General features: G+C 35.9%; 1 protein-coding gene across 7 annotated transcripts in view; it reads right to left on the bottom strand.

Annotated features, from left to right (window-relative positions):
* Nucleotides 1-17,769, bottom strand: part of AHI1 (Abelson helper integration site 1) — a 96,562-nt gene that overhangs the window by 44,392 nt on the left and 34,401 nt on the right. For all 7 annotated transcript variants that reach the window (XM_064649427.1, XM_064649428.1, XM_064649429.1 and 4 more), the window contains 3 exons: nucleotides 15,658-15,798; nucleotides 13,557-13,759; nucleotides 2,070-2,187 (listed from right to left, as the gene is read on the bottom strand). In XM_064649427.1, coding sequence (XP_064505497.1) covers nucleotides 2,070-2,187; nucleotides 13,557-13,759; nucleotides 15,658-15,798 — 462 coding nt within the window. The remainder of the gene's footprint in view (nucleotides 1-2,069; nucleotides 2,188-13,556; nucleotides 13,760-15,657; nucleotides 15,799-17,769) is intronic.

The raw sequence follows: 17,769 nt of genomic DNA, 5'->3' as shown, positions 1-17,769 counted from the left end.
AAGGGCTGCATATATTGAGGCTGCACTGTCCATATTACAAGACATCAGCTACCACCTTACCAAATTACTAAAGCACTCACATACACCAGTTACACAGTGAGAAACATTGCTAAGAGAGGCTTACACATATAAAGGAGAATTCTGTATTTTGCTTTAAGAAGTACTAAATATACAGCAAAAGGTGACAGGACTGAACCGTCAACATAACCCTCAGGAATATGTAACCATTTGCTGAACAAAAATGAAGGATCTCTAGTACAGGCAACTGCTAAAAATGCAATATCCCAGTAAGTATAAAAAGCATATATGTTGTGTATATAAAATCAATACAGGAAAGAAAAGTTCTGTCCTTCCAGCACAATCCCTAATTAATAAATCTGTTTAAGTACAGATTTTCTATTATTCAAAAGCAAAATTTAACTGGCAGTTAGGAGCTATGAACACAAGCACTTACCTTATAGTTTATAACTAATGGGGAAAGATGAAAGAGATGAGTAAACCTTCCTCACATGTTTGAAAACAACTCTACCACAGTAGAACAACTTGGAGGCCCCCAAAATGACAAGAAGTAATTTACAATTTTAAAATATTTTCTTACAGAAAAGTCTATTTCAATCGTGACCCACTAGTATTTTTATGGTTGTCTTAGCTTAAAAATCTTGATGTTCTCGTGGCTTCTTCTTTACTATATTTCCTTTTTTACTTTCTTTTTACTATATTTTCCTTGTGTAAATAATATTCTGTACCAGTGGATCATCTTGAAGTATTAGTCAGTTTTGGACACAACTACGGTGGGAGCATATGTGAACAGCTATAATGTATACAACATCTATATTTGCTCATGCTATTTAGGAAGTCTCCATCAACACATTTAGCTGTGCTTCTGCATAAAGTAAAATTCAAGAAAACAGAATTACTCAGTTTGAGCAATATTAGGAATAGCCATTTAGAACAACTTGAAGTATATGTTAATGTTCTTTGAAGGGTTAGTCCACTTATTTTAAATATTCACAGTATGTAAGACAGAATACATATTCTACAGTTTCTGTAAGATTTACACACTCTGGAAATAACATGCATCTGTTGAGCAAAAGATGAACAGTATTAGGCTCTAAGCTCTTTTGTTAAGGTAGAAAATGGAAATACAGAAGTTAATTGGTGTACGGTCATTTGCATTGTGAATTAGTGACTAAGAGTAATTTTGAGACTAGTGGTCAATCTCTTAGACCATGCTAAGGACCCTTTCCCTGGCTGCTCAGAAAAAGTAATCATAACTTGATTTGCAAAAAAAATTGCCTGCCTTTAGGATATAATTCTATATAATTATAGAGATTATTCCTATCTTTACTATCTAAATTTTAAATCTCTATTACTTGTTTTTAGTTCATTATATATTCCACCCTCCCCCTGGAATTCTTTTTACCCTTCTCAAGGATACAAAACAAAAACACTTCAAAATTAAGGTACCAATTTTCTGTCTTATTTTACAAGTGCCCAAAAAAAGAGAAAGATATGAAATCATAAATTTTATTATTAAATACTGTGATTAGCAATGAAACAGATATTACTAGCAAAGTAAGCATCACAAATGTGCATATTTGCACTACTTGCCTTTTTCTCAAATTCGTTCAATACAAAATGTCTTTAGAAGAAAAATCCCCTAAAAGTAATTAAATACAACCGCAAATGAACTACCAAGAGCTATGGTTCTTATATAAGTATATATACTTTTAAATTCTATTATTTTTGAGTGTCCATATTTAAGATCATTTAGTAAGCATTAAAATATTACTAAAATATTAAATGAAGAAAATCTGGCAGTCTCATAGTCTTTTAGGAGCTGATATCACAATGAAATAAGTGTACGGTTTAAGGAAAAAAAACCATTACAAGAGAACACGCATCAGTATTGGACTGTATCACACTGCACTTTATAAACAATATCACATATAACAAAACCAGGACACTTCCTGAAAGAGCTGCACAACAAAATTTAAAAAGGCAGAAAAAACATCCTCGTAAAGTTATTACCCATTCCCTACAAAGAGTGAAGAAATAAAGAAACCTACCACTTTCAGTAGTGACAGAATACGGAGGATTCAGTGGAGTGCTGAGAGTGCCTGGCAGTCTTAGCCTGGAGTGTGGTGACAGTGATGATGGCGCAGGAAGCAAGAGATTTGAGCTCGCCTGTAATAGGAAGACAAATCAAAAAGTGAAGTGTAATTTCCTGGGTCCTTTACTGATGCAATAGCTAGAGGAGAAATATTTGCTTACTTTAAATAACTATTATGTACCAGTAAAAAAAAAAAAAGACTCAAGTTGACAATGACTAGCAATTTAAATTTTTTTTTTTTTCAATATTTGGAGGTACAGACTTGGAAGAATTACTGGCACAGCTATAAGCTGAATTGTGTATTTATATATGGACACTGCCTCTCAAGGAATGCAAACAATGAAACAGAATTCTTTCAACCACCTTTGCTGCATCTTTGTATATAAAAAGACATTTATATATGGTCATAAACTTATAAATTCTCATTTTTGAGTATCCTAACTACACTGTATTTCTGAAGAGATTACTCACTATTAAAGAAAAAAAAAAATCTTAACCCAGACCTAACATAAAACCAATTTCTGCAAATCAATAAAGCATACTTTAGACCAAAACCCCAGACACTTCCTACATGTAAGTTACACAAAAAATATCTCCAATCCTAATTTCCACAGTAACAAAGATAATGTAATGAAAATTTGTTTTCCTATGGAGTTTCTTGATATACACACAACTATTAAAATGCAAAAGCCCTTCCCCAAATTTTACTCTTGACATATTATCCAATACAACACTATGAAAAAAAATGAACAATCTTAGGTTTTTACTTGATCCAATTGAGAATTTTACTGTTTTTTAAATATATGTTCATTGGCTGCCTTAATAATACAATGGAAAGAGACAAAAACCAGACCTTAAATAAAGTATTTGTAACTTTCTTCAAGCAAAACAGATTCATGTGCTAGAATTCTTGAGTTTTTTTACATAAGGCAACATAATTCTTGAGCCTTTCAAAAGTTAAGCCTATTTCATCATATAGATAAAATGCATATGATCACTTAATCCAACTAGAAGCCCATACTCAGTGGAGTATTTCCTTTGGCCTCAGTAAACTCTAGATCAGAATCTTAAACTTGACTTGTGGGTCAGTGATATTTTGCAAATTTTCATCTACTGGCTTGTCAATTTTGTTTAAAGAATGGAGACGGCTAAAGGAAAGTGAATTGGTGGATCATTTCAGAAATTATATATTTTATACAACTATTATTTCTGTAATTTAATAAATACTAATCAATTCAAGAATGTGTAATAATCAAGCACTGGCAGTTGTATTGGAATGCAGGTAATGTATGTTGAATGACTTGACTGGGCTATAGAGGACATCTGGAACCATCTCCTCTATACCACTATACTAGACCTCTATCTTAATTTATCCACCTTTGATTAGCCAAAAACTCTTGTAGCAACTGTGCACAATTGTAAGGACTGTACTCCAAAACTGACAGAAAGAAAACAAGATAGAAAATCAGATTAATCATTGAACACGATTTTAAAAAAGCATTAAACCTGCTAGATTTTACTGTAATGTACAAATTTAAATGAATGTTAGTAAACAGTAGTTGTGAAACATAAGCAGAGCGGAGGCCTGCTTGTCTGAACAACAACCACAACAAAATCAACCTGTTTTTCTTACATTTACATACGCAAGCGAGTAAGCTTCGTTGACATAAAGTTTTCTTTGATACAAAAAATATGGTAGAAAGCCACTAGCTTATGTATTTATTCAAATACAGAAAAATAATCTGTTCTGTAAATGTTTTGAGCTCAGCTTCCCAGTGTTGCATCTTCTTTAATCCACTGTAGGCTGTAGAGAGTCTTTCTCTCTAGATAAATGAGAAGACTCCCCTTTGCATGAATTTCTTGCTGAGTAGACACTACACCATCACACAAACATATGTTTTCCAGCCAAATATCCTCATGGAATTCTCTTTCAAATTTGCTATCATAAAGTAGGTTTCAGACAATACCAGGGAATGAAAATAGGTTGAATATATCGGTCTTTGGAAATCAAACTAAACACGGCAGAGCAAATTACTGAAAACTAGCACTTAACAGATGAACCCCAGTTCATCCTGGAAGGAAAAATTATGAAAATAGACTTGTCTTGATTGTGGTGTTTGAATGAATTACATAGAAGATATGAAACACTATGTAAATTATTCCTGTACAACATTTAATTCACTTCTCTTTATTTTCCTGCTGTATCACACAAATAGTCTCATTATACAGGCCAAACAGCCGTGCTTTGCAATCAAATGCAACAGAAACACACAACAGAAGATTGTGTACAGTACCAAAGAGTTAAGAAAATCACCCATTCTAAAATGCAGCATTAATTCTCTTACAATTTTTCCTTCCTCTCCAGGGCCTTAAAAACAAGATAAAAACCTTTTTAATAAAAGAGATATTAAAAATAAAGTTTTAAATCAAAGGAGTGATTCATTCCTCCCCTTAATGGCAATGAAGCTGAATGAAGGTGAGCTATAAAAGCCTGTCCCTCCAAAGTACAGACAAAATCAGAGTTTTAATGACCTTTCTGCCTTTCTGCCACTATGTTATAAGTATTAGTTAAACCTCTAAGAGGCCCAAAGAGGAAAAAAACATGCCACATTACAACAGAAACGGGAACCACTCAGCTAATAAATGAGGACTAATGATTCAAGTACGACTGCTTCCAGGTGAAGTGCACTATCCTATGAAAAATAATTAATTCTCCTACAACAGGCAGACATAAGACTACCTTATGGAACAGAGTGAAGCAATCTTTTTTTTTTGAAATGCATGCTGTGGGAAGGCATTGCTAAATACCTTTACAACGAGCAAAGTTGGCTAAGATAGCCAACCATCAATATAGTTATTTTTCACAACAGGCTCTGCTTGCTTCATGCACAAACCACAGCTTTACCAAAGATACAGTTTACTACTGTCCTGAATTGAGTAAAACTAAGACTTATAACCTTCATGTCACTTTTTGTAGCAAAAAAAGATACCTACATAATTTTTGCCAAGTTTAAACAAAGCTGGTTTGCATTTTCTTTTTTGTTAGGGCAGCTTTATGCAAATTACACAAATACACATTTTCAGTGGAACTATTTTTGACATTAAAAGTGAGTTGGATGAGACAGAAAACAGAATACTCTAAGATTTGACAAGCTGACAGAAGCTATTTCTCTCTTTCCTAAGAATGCAATTTTATGACCTTTGCAATCAATAAAATCAACATTTCCATATATAGTTGCAAGCCAAATCATGTTGGTCAGCTCTATATTACTTCTCAATCTTTTAGTTTCAGGCTTCCCTTCTGAAAATTTAGGTCTCTAGGACACTTTTAAAGACAGTTTAAAAGCATTATTAAAACCATAATTCTGCAGAATTTAAGAGCTGAATTTGAAATAAAACCAAAATACAAATTGATATTTTTCTCCACTTTAGAAGAAAATACATAAACAATAATGCTTAAAGTAGGAAAACAGCAATACAGGTTTTAAATTTGTAATGTAAGTTTGAGTCAAGTTTACATCTATATAAAAGTGCAATTTCTATGACAGTAGGGCTAGAAGGACTCCAGTGAACACTGGGATTCTATTATATTAGGTCTCCTGCAATCACTTGGAGACTAAACTATTTTGCTCTTATGTACTTTTAGACTAAGTGTAAAAAAAACCCCCGCAGCTAAAATAAGGTATTATCCCAAAGACAGGCAAAACTTAGACAGATTTACTTGTCTGAAGCAAGTATGTTCCCCTGATGCTTCCTACAGTCCTCTTATTCTGACCACACTGATCAGGAACTCATCTAAATGGCAATATAGGTTCCTCGTAACTTGAGTGCATGAATGTTTTTTCCCATAGAAGCCCAGAGGTGACCAGGGCATACAAATGAAAACTGACACTAAGAGGTGCTTGATTCTACGGTTTAGTCATTGTCTGCAGATGCTGTCTCATCACACAGTAATTATGTATACTCAGTTCCTTAGTTCTGCCAGAAAGTTCTGGCATTTCAATTACAGGTTACTTCAAAAGCTTTCTTCCTTTTTTTTTCTTTTGTCTTAAAAAAATATTAAGAAGAAATTAAGATTTCTATAAACATTTGGAATAGTATGCTTCTTTCATTTAGCCACAAGGCATACCAACTTCTTTGTACAGGACACAAAACAGTTAAATACAAGCTCAGTTATACACAGGAACTGTAGACTCACTCAGCCATTAAACACAAAGAGAACAACCTTTCCTGGACTGGATAAAAACAGCAGTTCAACTTAAGAACATGCCTAGATATACACATCTTAGCAGAAGTGGGTAATGTACCACCAATAACAGTAAAAAGTAGATTTGTCTTGTTTATGAAGAGGCAAGTAGGTTACTATGTAAACTGTGACCTCATGTTATGATTCATGCTATCAAAAAACACGTGATCGGGGAAAAAAAAAATCCATTACTTTTGTAGTTAATTTTTAAGATGTCTTCTTTTTCGTGCAAATGAAAAACAGATGTAACCTGTTCCACATAAAAAACACACCCAAAGATACTTGTCTTATGATTTTATTTCTCTTCCTATTACAGAAAATAGACACCAGAAATTTTTCTGACTCACATCTTCTCACATATATATATATACAAACCTATTCTTTTGTACCTGCTGGTAAAAGACATTAGGACATGACTATAAATACACTATACAGCTTCAGGTAACCACTCAGAAGTTTGTAACCTCACCCCACCTATCCCCCCACTGCCCACGTATTTAGTTATACTTTAGGGTTTTCCTATCATATATAAAATACCTTTTTGGTAGATTTTTTTTCCCCCACAGAGATGTTAAAAAAGATGTATTCTGTGAAAATGTAATTATTATTCATATTATTTTTTAAAAAATAAAAATAATCAGACTTGCACTTCACTAAATCGTTTTTCTAATTACGCACTTAAACAAAATATGTAAACTAATTTGTTATGTTGACAAGCCTTCATTTGATTATTCCAGAGATTAACTGTAATGTAACCATAAACACAGAAAGGTAAAAAAAAACCCCAAACAAACTCTGACTAGATTTCGCAACAATAAGGAGCGCTTTCGGAGGCTAAGAAAAAAAAGAAAATAGTTATTTTCCATATCTTTTATGTGAATGAAAAAATTCCACAACTAACAAAAAATAAAAGGAATCCATGAAACCTTATAACAAAATTCTTAAAGGTTTAATCTTGTATATCCTTAACTCTCAATTTATAGTATCTTAATATTTGAGCCATGATCAGTGTTCCTTTCTGCACCCAACATAAAATCATTTAGGTTGGAAAAGACCTCCAAGATCATGGAGACCAAACCTTGTCAACTAAACCACAGCACTGAGTGCCACATCCAGTCATTCCTTGAACATTTCCAGGAATGGTGACTCGACTACCTCCTGGGCAGCCCGTTGCAACGCTTAACCACCCTTTCAAGTGAAGAAATTCTTCCTGATGTCCAACCTGAACCGCTCCTGGTGCAGCTTAAGGCCACTTCCTCTTGTCCGGTCACTTGTTGCCTGAGAGCAGAGCCCAACCCCAGCTTGCTACAACCCCCTTCCAGGACTAGATTTAAGCTAAAAAATGAATGCAATTCACTTTCTGTCTGGCATACCATTTATATAAAACATAAATCCCTGAGAGACATAAAATGCTGAAAAACATCATTGTTTAAGTCTATCCCAGGCAAAACCAGGACATGCATCTATTTTGACTATGTTGTTTTAAAATTTACCTGCTTAAAATGAGGAATGCATTAAAAAATTCTTTCTAAGCAAAGAATCTTCTAACATAGGAAAATATGACAGATTTTAAGAACCTGACCTGCTTTGTCAGATTGTCAGAGGGCAGGGGAGAATGAATCAAACAAAAAACAAATCACAGAAAAAAACCTTCTATTTGTTTAAGTTTTTCTTACACAGGCAACTTGGTTAAAACTGGCAAATTTAATGAATTGACAAGGAAAATTCATCACAATTTCTAAAACCTTACTTTATAATAAAATATTTCTTAAAAACACACAAAGTAAAATTCTGGCAAAACTTTCATAAGCTATTAAGTATTTTACCTATATAAGCTTCTAGTAATAGTTCAGCCATTTCATATCAGCTATCAGTTTACGCAATCACAATGATTTAACATTCTGCTTGGCAAATGAAGAAGAGGCTTATAAAAATTATCAGTACATAGTAAATGAAACAGTTGTAGGATTTCAGATCCACCATGGCTTATAAAATACATCCTTACCAGTCTGCAGCTGGGAGTAGGTATGTGTAAAGTAATAACTGTAAAAGAATTTCCTAGAGTAAGAAGAGCATTTCCTAGCATTCTGAAGAGGAATATAGGAATAGGAAAAAGTACACATCGCTATTAAAAAACATCTATTTAATTTAAGAGCCCTCATTCCAATGAGACATATTGTGCAGGTCATCAGGAAAATGATGGCCTGTGTTACAGGATCACATTCTCCACTAATATAAGAAAGTAAACAAAAGGTTTTAAACATACTGCAAATTTCTTATACATATGATAAGAATACAGAATATCAGTACCTCCCCTGAGAGCTTGTAGATAAAAAATTTGTATTGCACACATGATCGATTTATTTCAGCCTGCAAAAACACTGCAGCATTGTCTTGTACTTGGCAAAAAACATTCACAGAACTGTCAATGCTTTCGAAAGAGTCCTCAGTACTTAGTATATTATGACTCTCCAGTTTTCCATCTTCAGGTAGAAGCCGTAGTAAGTTACTACAGAACTCCAGATTTGCACTAAAGCCCACAAGTCAAGCACGGTATTTCAGAATCTACCAAAATCAAGATGAACCAGATGACAGATCCTCACAAGACTGCAAAAAACCCCAAAATAACACCACTTGGGCATCTAGCTCTGTGTCTAGGTCTTTGTCGCAGACAAAAGCACAAGTTTGTCTTCTTCCACTTGATGGTTTAGATACTATCAGTATCATGGTTATGTGTTCACCAAAAAGGCTGCGTGTTTTTTTTTCTAAAAAGTAGCGGCTTTAAATTCTATTCTAACGCAAAAAGATATATTTTGCATCTCAACTAAATTCTTAAAGAAGACCATCTGAAAGGACTACAAAGTATATTATCTGACGTATACTACACCAAAGCACCATTTATGAGCATACTTTGTAGTCATATAGCTTAATGATGAATGTTCAGTACATTGGATGGAAACCGAGGCATAAGCTTCTGGATTCTCTCACAGTAGCTACTCCTTTTATGAATTATGCCATAGTAATAAATACACTCGAAGGATAAAAAAATCCCACCAGTTTTAAGTATTTCTGTATACAGGAAAGAATACTTTCACATTCTACTTGTCTCATATTATACTTAATACACTCCAAATATCAGAATTTTGGTAACCACTTTGATAACCTTTTAATAACACTTTTCATAAATACAGCATGAAGTAAAGACTGGAAAAGCTCATCATACTTTAATTTAGAAGCATTCACATGTTGAGAGATGAGGCAGCCAACATTTAATTGATTCCAAGATCAGTACTACAGACTATATATAGATGCTATTCGTAAGTGCTAAAAAGGAGTTAGGCATCTAAAAATCACAATTTCAGAGGTGAATACTAACCTTTAAAGAAAGCCCTTCTCCCCATACCTAGATAACATATATCATCCTCTTGTTATGCAAAGTTGTAAACAGGTATTTTCACTGCTAGATGGAAGTGAAATTTTAAAAACATAAATAGTAACACTGAATGAAAAGCACTTATGACTTCTTTCAAGGACCAGAGATAAGTGTTTTCCTATCAAAAACTTCTGTGAATAGGATCATACATTCCTTGAGGCAGAGATAAATAATAATTGCTGCCAAGATTCACTACACTGTAATTTCTCTCTGTGGTAAAGAAGCCAATTTTGCATTCTGGTTTCATACAGAAATTAATTTTTACCTTTTGTAACAAAATGTCTCAGCTTTTGTGAATTGTTAAAGCTTAAACACAATAGTCAACTCTTGCTTCTAATTACACATTTTCTGGTCTAAAAAGAATGGTAATGTTGCAGAGGAAAAGAAAAGAAACTTCATCTATCACTCATTAAAGTTCCTGTTCAGGTAGCAAAGAAGAAAAACAGAAAAAAACCCCAAAGATTGCTTCTAAAGGTACCTGGAAAAGAGGCACTGGTCACAACACAAAAACCCCAAGCTCATACAGGATCAGAGTATTCTCTATTTCTATCTAGCTTAAACCAAATTTTAATGTACTGACATTACATTTTCAAATCATATACCTAAGTTGCAGAACTCCAAACTTTGCACTTAACAGCTAATAGATATGAAAGTAACTTTTAAGTTCACACATGTTCAAATCAGAGACCCCTGTGTTGGCAGATTTGCTGTTTGGGTGTTCTGGCACCTTTGTCTCATAAAACCTGACTCCAGGCATGATCTTAGGCCAGGTTTACTGTCTACAAGGTACGCTGCCACCATGCTTTCCCCAACATGGTATTTCCTACAAATCTATGACAAGCTTTTGGTATGCAAACATGAACTAAAGACCAGTACAAAGCCTACATAGTTTCCAGTTCCGTACTGTTTTTCCCATCAGACAAATACATACAAGGTGTTCTCATCTGGATTTTCATTTTCCAACCCTACCACAGGGCAGCTAGCCACCCTATGTGTGGCTTCATAAAGTCTCCTTTCTTTAGTTTTACTTGTCTGTTCCCAGAAATATAAGCATATTCTCACGCATGTAGCTGTGCTGCAATTTTCATTTACTTTGACAAACACTTTAGCAAACTATTTATGCAAGTGTGCTTTCTAATAAGCCTTCCAGCAAAGCCTGCACTGACATACATGCATCATTTTTCACATGAAAAAGCGAATTGCACAGACATCCAAAACTGTAATTCCCAATTACAAATCAGTAGAAATTTTAAGTTTTAGTGTTGCTATATTTTACTCTGGTGTGTCCAGAACGTGATAATGCAGGCAGGCAAGACTGCATCCACATGCAAGAAATGATCCTATCCCTGCTTGAAAAGGCATTATCACTGTCTCCTGAATCTCATGTTGGATCACTGAAAAGATTAGTATCAAGAGTCCTTTCAAAGAAATCTCCTCCCAGATATCTCAGTGGTTCATAAAGCTCTGCCAGGAAGCACTCTCACAGTGTTTATAATCACCCCTGCATGTGACAGGTATCAAAATGCATGCAGACTCTTTCAATCGCCATTCTCTACTGTTTGGAAACCCACATGGTGAGAAGACTCAGATGACCTTTTCGACATCTTCCACACAGGAGAGGATCTGGAGGATGTTGTCAAAAATGTTGATCATGACTCTGCTCACAATGAACTTACTCATCCCAAACTGGTCATTGTGCAATGGAAATCTAGGGTTACAAAACTCCAGTGGATGAAAGTTATTCTCTCAAACACAACTGTAGGTTTATCTATTTCATCTAGCTACATGGTTCCATGGAACATCTATGTGGCTCTGCTAAACCAGATTTGTTTCCCACAGTCCAGAACCCCTGGCTAATCTGAGACTAAACAGATGCAATGACGAAGACTCTCATAAATTCATTAGCCCCATCTTTTTCCTCATGAGATATCCAGAAGATTAAAATTTCTTCTGGAGTATCTTCCAGGAACACTTGTCCTAGACACATAGTCCATTCTCTCCATATTGTGCCCTTCTCTGATAAAAAACTTGAAGGCACTAGTGTTCACTTCGTAGATGAGTAGGAACAAAATAAGCAGAAATCAGAAACAAGGCTTCCTTCCTTGTCTGAGACCTTGTTTAATTCAAAGGCAGAAGCAACCTGCTACTGTTATCCATGTGGACTACAACATCAGGTTTAGAAAGGAGTCCACTGGGAGTTCACAGTCCAAAAATCAAAGTACTGTGAGATAGCTTTCTTCTGGACAGTTTCAAAGCTCAGGCCTAATGGGATGTCAAATCCAGGGAACAAGACTAGATCAAATCCAAAGCACAACCCCTAAAGCATGATAAGAATAGCTACAGCAAACTCAGCAACAACTGCTTTCATCTACTCACCTGCTTCTTTTGTGAATCACTTATTAATAAAGACAAAACCTAAAACTACATGAAAAAATCTACACGTATTCAAAAGTACTTAAAACCAAAAAATAATAAATGCAAACACAAAGGCAGTTCATGTCATTGTGAAAAGTAATTATAACTTCATAGTGCTACTCAGGTCCATTATAAACCCTTGCTGCATGCAAAATTGTCTCGAGTTGGGGAATATCAATGAAATTTATTGCCCATTACAAAGCTTTAATTACTAATGCAGGTATTGAGAAACACGACAAATAGTCAAGCACCCATCCAAAGAAAACACTTTTTATCCCTCTTTGTCCCAGCTTCGCATTAGGCACCTCTTTTTCCTCATTTCTAGCCCCCAGACTCCTTGCATTTGCCACTAGGTTACACTCAGTCCCTTTGGTACGGTGCTGCAAGAGAGTGGTCTTAAGTGTATAGTGGTTTGCTCTTTTTGACTCTTCTTGTTTCTTACTCTTTTCAAATGCTTTAGTATGGATCCTCCACCAGATAAAATACTCTTGGGGATTGTACCTGTCCAGCACAGATTCTTCCATAGGTTGCAGCCCCTTCAGAGATGTACCATCTCCTGTGTTTTCTTTTGCATGTCCTCATGTATCTCCTGTGTTTCCCTTCACGCCTACTTTGTTGTCTCCCCTGTACCTCCATTTCTGCATCATTTTGCGTCTCTTGCATCACCTTCGTGACTCCTGCTGTGTCTTCTTTCATGCCTCCTATCTCTCTTCCTGTATCTCCACTTGTGCCTTCTGACATGTTTTCCTTTGTGTTTCTCCTCTGCTGTGGTCTCTCCTGTCCCCACTAGATACAGACCTCTCTTCAGTATGTTTTCTTGCAGGTCCCATATGCTGTTTTGTTTTGCTCCAGTTTCAGTTGTGTAGTGGCTCTGTACTGTCCTTTGCAGAGCTGGCTTGAAACAGCTGTGCCCAGGACACAAAAGACCACGATCTCCCACAGAGGTCAGCCCTGCAGCTCTCTACACTATAAAACCCCTGCCATTTATGCCACATACAAGTTTAAAGGTGAATAGGGAAAAAAAACCCAAACAAACAAAAAAGAGAGAACATTCTGAAGCTCAGCCATAATGATCTCTGAAATAAATCATATTTCTGAATTGTCTGAATGGTAATGGCACTAGCAAAAAACATCCCTCGTATCAATACTTGATAAATAAAAGTTTTATATGATTACTCTTTTCTAAAGAGCTGCTTATGGGTGCATTAATATTAGCAAGAGACATATTAACTTCTGAAGATCAGATCTTATGACAATATATATATGTTTTGTTACATATACCAGTCCCAGAATATGAACTTTGGCTGAGGAGATTATATAGTTCTGCAAATTAATTAAATTTGACTTACCAAAACAGAATCAAGTTTTTGTTTCACCTTCTGCATTCTCATTGATGCTCTTGCAACACTGACAAACTGATCTGCCGGAGACATCACTAAGCTTTTTTGCACAGGAATTTCAGAAAAACTGCTAAAGAACTGTGGCCCTCTTGGCGCAGCTGTGGTAAGTGATGAACTGAGATCTTTTATGAGTTCAGCTTCCTGTTGTGCAACTGTAGAAATAACCAATATTAATGTGTCAGGTGAAGCCTTACATTGCCATGGGACAAAAAACAAAATTGAATGATTGCTGCCATTATGCCAGCCATATCTTCAGTCAAACACCATCACAATCTGTACTAAAAGTGCTACAGGGAAAACCTGAAAATGACATGAAATTTTCTCCATACTACCCCATTTTCCCTTAACTCTTCTGGTCACAATTCTCACTTCTGTTATCTGTGTTCAGTAATCTCTCACAGGGAACTGATATTTTTGTATTGCTTATGAGCCACAGTGTTCCTCATGCAGAAATATTGGCAGTGGAAGAGGGGAGAGCAGGGGGACAGGAAGATAAAAATTTTTCAAAGTCAAGAAAGGTATAAAGCTTGTACCAAGTTCAAGTCTAGGTACGTTTCACATTTTTTCCAGCCTAGTTCAAGTGAGTTTATCATAGTTGAGCAATATTTCAGAAGTTATCAGACATATTATACAGGCACAGAAGGTATTAACTGACTTTTGCAATATTTTGTACTGTGGTCTCAAGCCAATATAGGTTAAAAGAATTCTTCACGAAAGTTCTGTGCAGGATATTAATAAAACTGTTGGTGTATCTAAAACATACTCTTAGAGTCTTAAAAAGTGTGTCAGTGACTAAAATTAGTATTACTACATGATTAACTCATTCAACACTAAGACAGTAAGATTACTTTCTGAAAGTAAAGTGGGTGCTTTTAACCAAAAATGGAACAAAAAGATAGTAACAGGCAATGTAAAAATGACCACAACCTATGCAAAATTTTACTGTCACCAGTGACTTAGTTAAGCAGTCAGATGATACAAATAACTACCAATGTGATGATATCTGTGTGATCTCTAATATATAAGTACACATATATATATATTTTAAACTACAGTATTAGATTTTTTTAAGACTCATTGTCTGCCGAATTGTCAAAAAATTTTAAAGAAATCCTTCAGCCCCCAAAATTCCATTGCTCTCTAAAATGCAGATATCTTATTGGATTGAAGTTTAGCGCTGAATATTGATTGTAAAGCCATTTCATTTAACGTTCCTGTAAAAGTCAACCAATTCAACAGAAAAATAACCTAGACTCCAAGATTTGATAGGAGTAATCTCATTACTACATGTTACTTAAAAAGCCAGTGTATAAAGACAGGATTAGTTTTACAGATCTATGTTCCCTGCAAACATAATTCAAACAAAAGAATTCCTGCATAATTCATATTAACATTATCTACTGTCTAGATGCAAATGTCCTTAATTAAACACAACCATCAGAAAAGCCTTCAAAGGACAATCTGAACTTTATTTTGTATACCAAAAATTCAAGATGAGCATTTATCACTATCTTCTCTTTAATATAACATAGGGAATAAATTGCACCACAGATTTAACACTTGTTTTTTAAAAGTCTACACTGTCTGATTCAATTCTATACAGCTCCTCAATATTATTTTGTAACATAGCCAGCACAAAATACTGAGCTTCTGATTACACTATTCATTAATTTTCTGAATGATTGTACTTTCTGGCTCCATAATCCACCTTGATACTGAAAAGGGGTTTTTAAATATTTGTATGACACTGCCTATATATGAAAAAGTGCTGCAAAACTCACATAGTATGACATACAATAGTACATTTAAACTTGAGGTTATACAGGACCTCTGGTGACTACCTAGGCCAAAACCCTTGCTTAAAGCAGCAGCACCTAGAGCAGGTTGTGTGGGATCATGTTCAATTCTGTTTTGGAATCTCCCAGGAAAAAGGTATATATTGTCATCATACGACTGCTTTCTTTTTCCCTCAAAAGAAGTACAAATACTAAAAAATTGCTTCTAAAAATAAAATATTTACAGGTGTGTATCAAGAAAATTTGTACTGTACCTTTATAATCATAAATGTATATAAGTATTGGCTGATTTTGACCAAAGGCACAAAATGACACCATGTGTTCATGTGGATGAAAGGCAACATCACGAAGTGAAGATGTGAAGGAGAGTTCAGAATATATGGCCACCTGATCTCCTACAGAATTGAAATATGTTTATTAATACTATAGAAATGTATTTGAAACACACTGCATACAACAAAATAACAGTTGGTTAAAGCTTATATTATTACAGTACAGTGTCTGACACTGTAAATAAATATTCTTCAGTCAATTTCCTTATTGAAAAGGATTTGGCATAAGACAAAAAAATATTGCATGCTTTTAAGTAATTCAATAAGTCATAAAAGTTGCAGTAGCTGCAGGAAATCCCAGAGGATACACTACGTTAGCTGCGTTCTCTTGTTCTGATAAGCAAGTTCTGGAAAGGTGGCGTTCCACAGTATTTGTTTGTGCTTGCATTGTACCAGAGATAGCCATCTTAGCTGCAGATTTCAACTATATAATACTGACAACAGGAGTGAAAGTTGAAGCACAGAATTATTAAAAATATAAATAAATATAAAAATATAAATAAAATTAGCTCTTCAGATGATGGCACTATGAATGCCAGTACAGTGTGTAAATGAGTCAAAACCCAAAGAAAACATACTAATAACAAAGTCCTGGCTGGCAGTGATGACATTAATGAAAAAGGTACCAGGCTAATTAAAAATTACTTCAGGGCCCTGGGTTGATTAGTTAATGGGACAGGAGCACAGGTGGTGTTCACCTTAGTTCCTGTAGTAGCAGGGATAAACGAGGAGTAGGAAACCCCATCTTAACAACAGGTTGCTAAAGAATTGGTGCCACAGGCAGAATTTTGGTTTTTTCGACCATGGGGCAAATTCTACAGTACCCAGCCTGCTAGAGTCAAATGGGCTTCATTTATCTAGCAAGGGCAAAAGGACTCTAGCCCATAAGTTGTCAGGGCTGATCAGGAGGGCATTAAACTAGATTTGAAGGGGGAAGGAGTTGAAACCAGGCTCTCCAGAGATGAGCCTAAGGGTGGAAAGCCCGAGTCAGAAGTGAAATCAGCAGCCCAGCTGAAGTGCATGTACACCAACATACGCAGTATGGGTAACAAACAAGAGGAGCTGGAAGCCATCGTGCAGCAGGAAAGTTATGATGCATTTGCCATCACAGAAATGTGGTGGGATGACTCACATGACTGGAGTGCTGCCATGGATGGCTACAAGCTCTTCAGAAGGGATAGGCAAGGTAGGAGAGGTGGAGGGGTGGCTCTATATGTTAGAGAGTCTCTTGACTCCGTGGAACTTGAAGTAAGTAACGATAAGGTTGAGTGGCTGTGGATCAGAATCAGGGGGAAGGCCAACAAGGCTGACATCCTTGTAGGAGTCTGTTATAGACCACCCAACCAGGATGATGAGGGTGATGAATTATTCTGCAAGCAGCTAGTGGATGTCTCAAACTTGCCAGCCCTTGTTCTTGTGGGCAACTTTAACCTTCTGGATGCCTGCTGGGAACTCAACAGAGCAGAGAAGAGGCAGACTAGGAGATTCCTAGAGTGTAATTTCCTGCTTCAGCTGGTAAATGAGCCTACCGGGGTGGGGCCCCACTAGACCTTCGGTTCGCATACAGAGAGGAGCTGGTGGGAGATGTGGTGGTCAGAGGCCATCTGGGGCACAGTGACTGTGACATAATAGAGTTTTCAATACTCAGGGATGCAAAGAGGGCCATCAATAAAAATTCTACCCTGGACTTCCACAGGGCAGATTTTCGCCTACTCAGAAGACTGGTTCAGAGGGTACCTTGGGAAACAGCCCTTGAAAACAAAGGGGTAAAGGAGGGATGGACATGCTTCAAGAAGGAAGTCCTTAATGCACAGGAGCAGGCTGTCACAGTGTGCTGAAAGGTGAGCCAGCAGGGAAGACAGCCAGCCTGGCTGAACAGGGAAACTGGGGGAAAAAAGAGACCTTACTGACTATGGAAAAAAGGGCTGGCTACTCATGAAGAGTTTAGGAATATAGTTAGGTCACGTAGAAAGAAAATTAGACAGACGAAGGCACAATTTGAACTCAGTCTTGTCTCTTCTGTTAGGTAGAACA

This window comes from Pseudopipra pipra, chromosome 3, assembly GCF_036250125.1.
Source record: "Pseudopipra pipra isolate bDixPip1 chromosome 3, bDixPip1.hap1, whole genome shotgun sequence".
Taxonomy (NCBI): domain Eukaryota; kingdom Metazoa; phylum Chordata; class Aves; order Passeriformes; family Pipridae; genus Pseudopipra; species Pseudopipra pipra.
The sequence above is the reverse complement of the archived record's forward strand: the minus strand, read 5'-3'. Positions and strand labels throughout refer to the sequence as shown.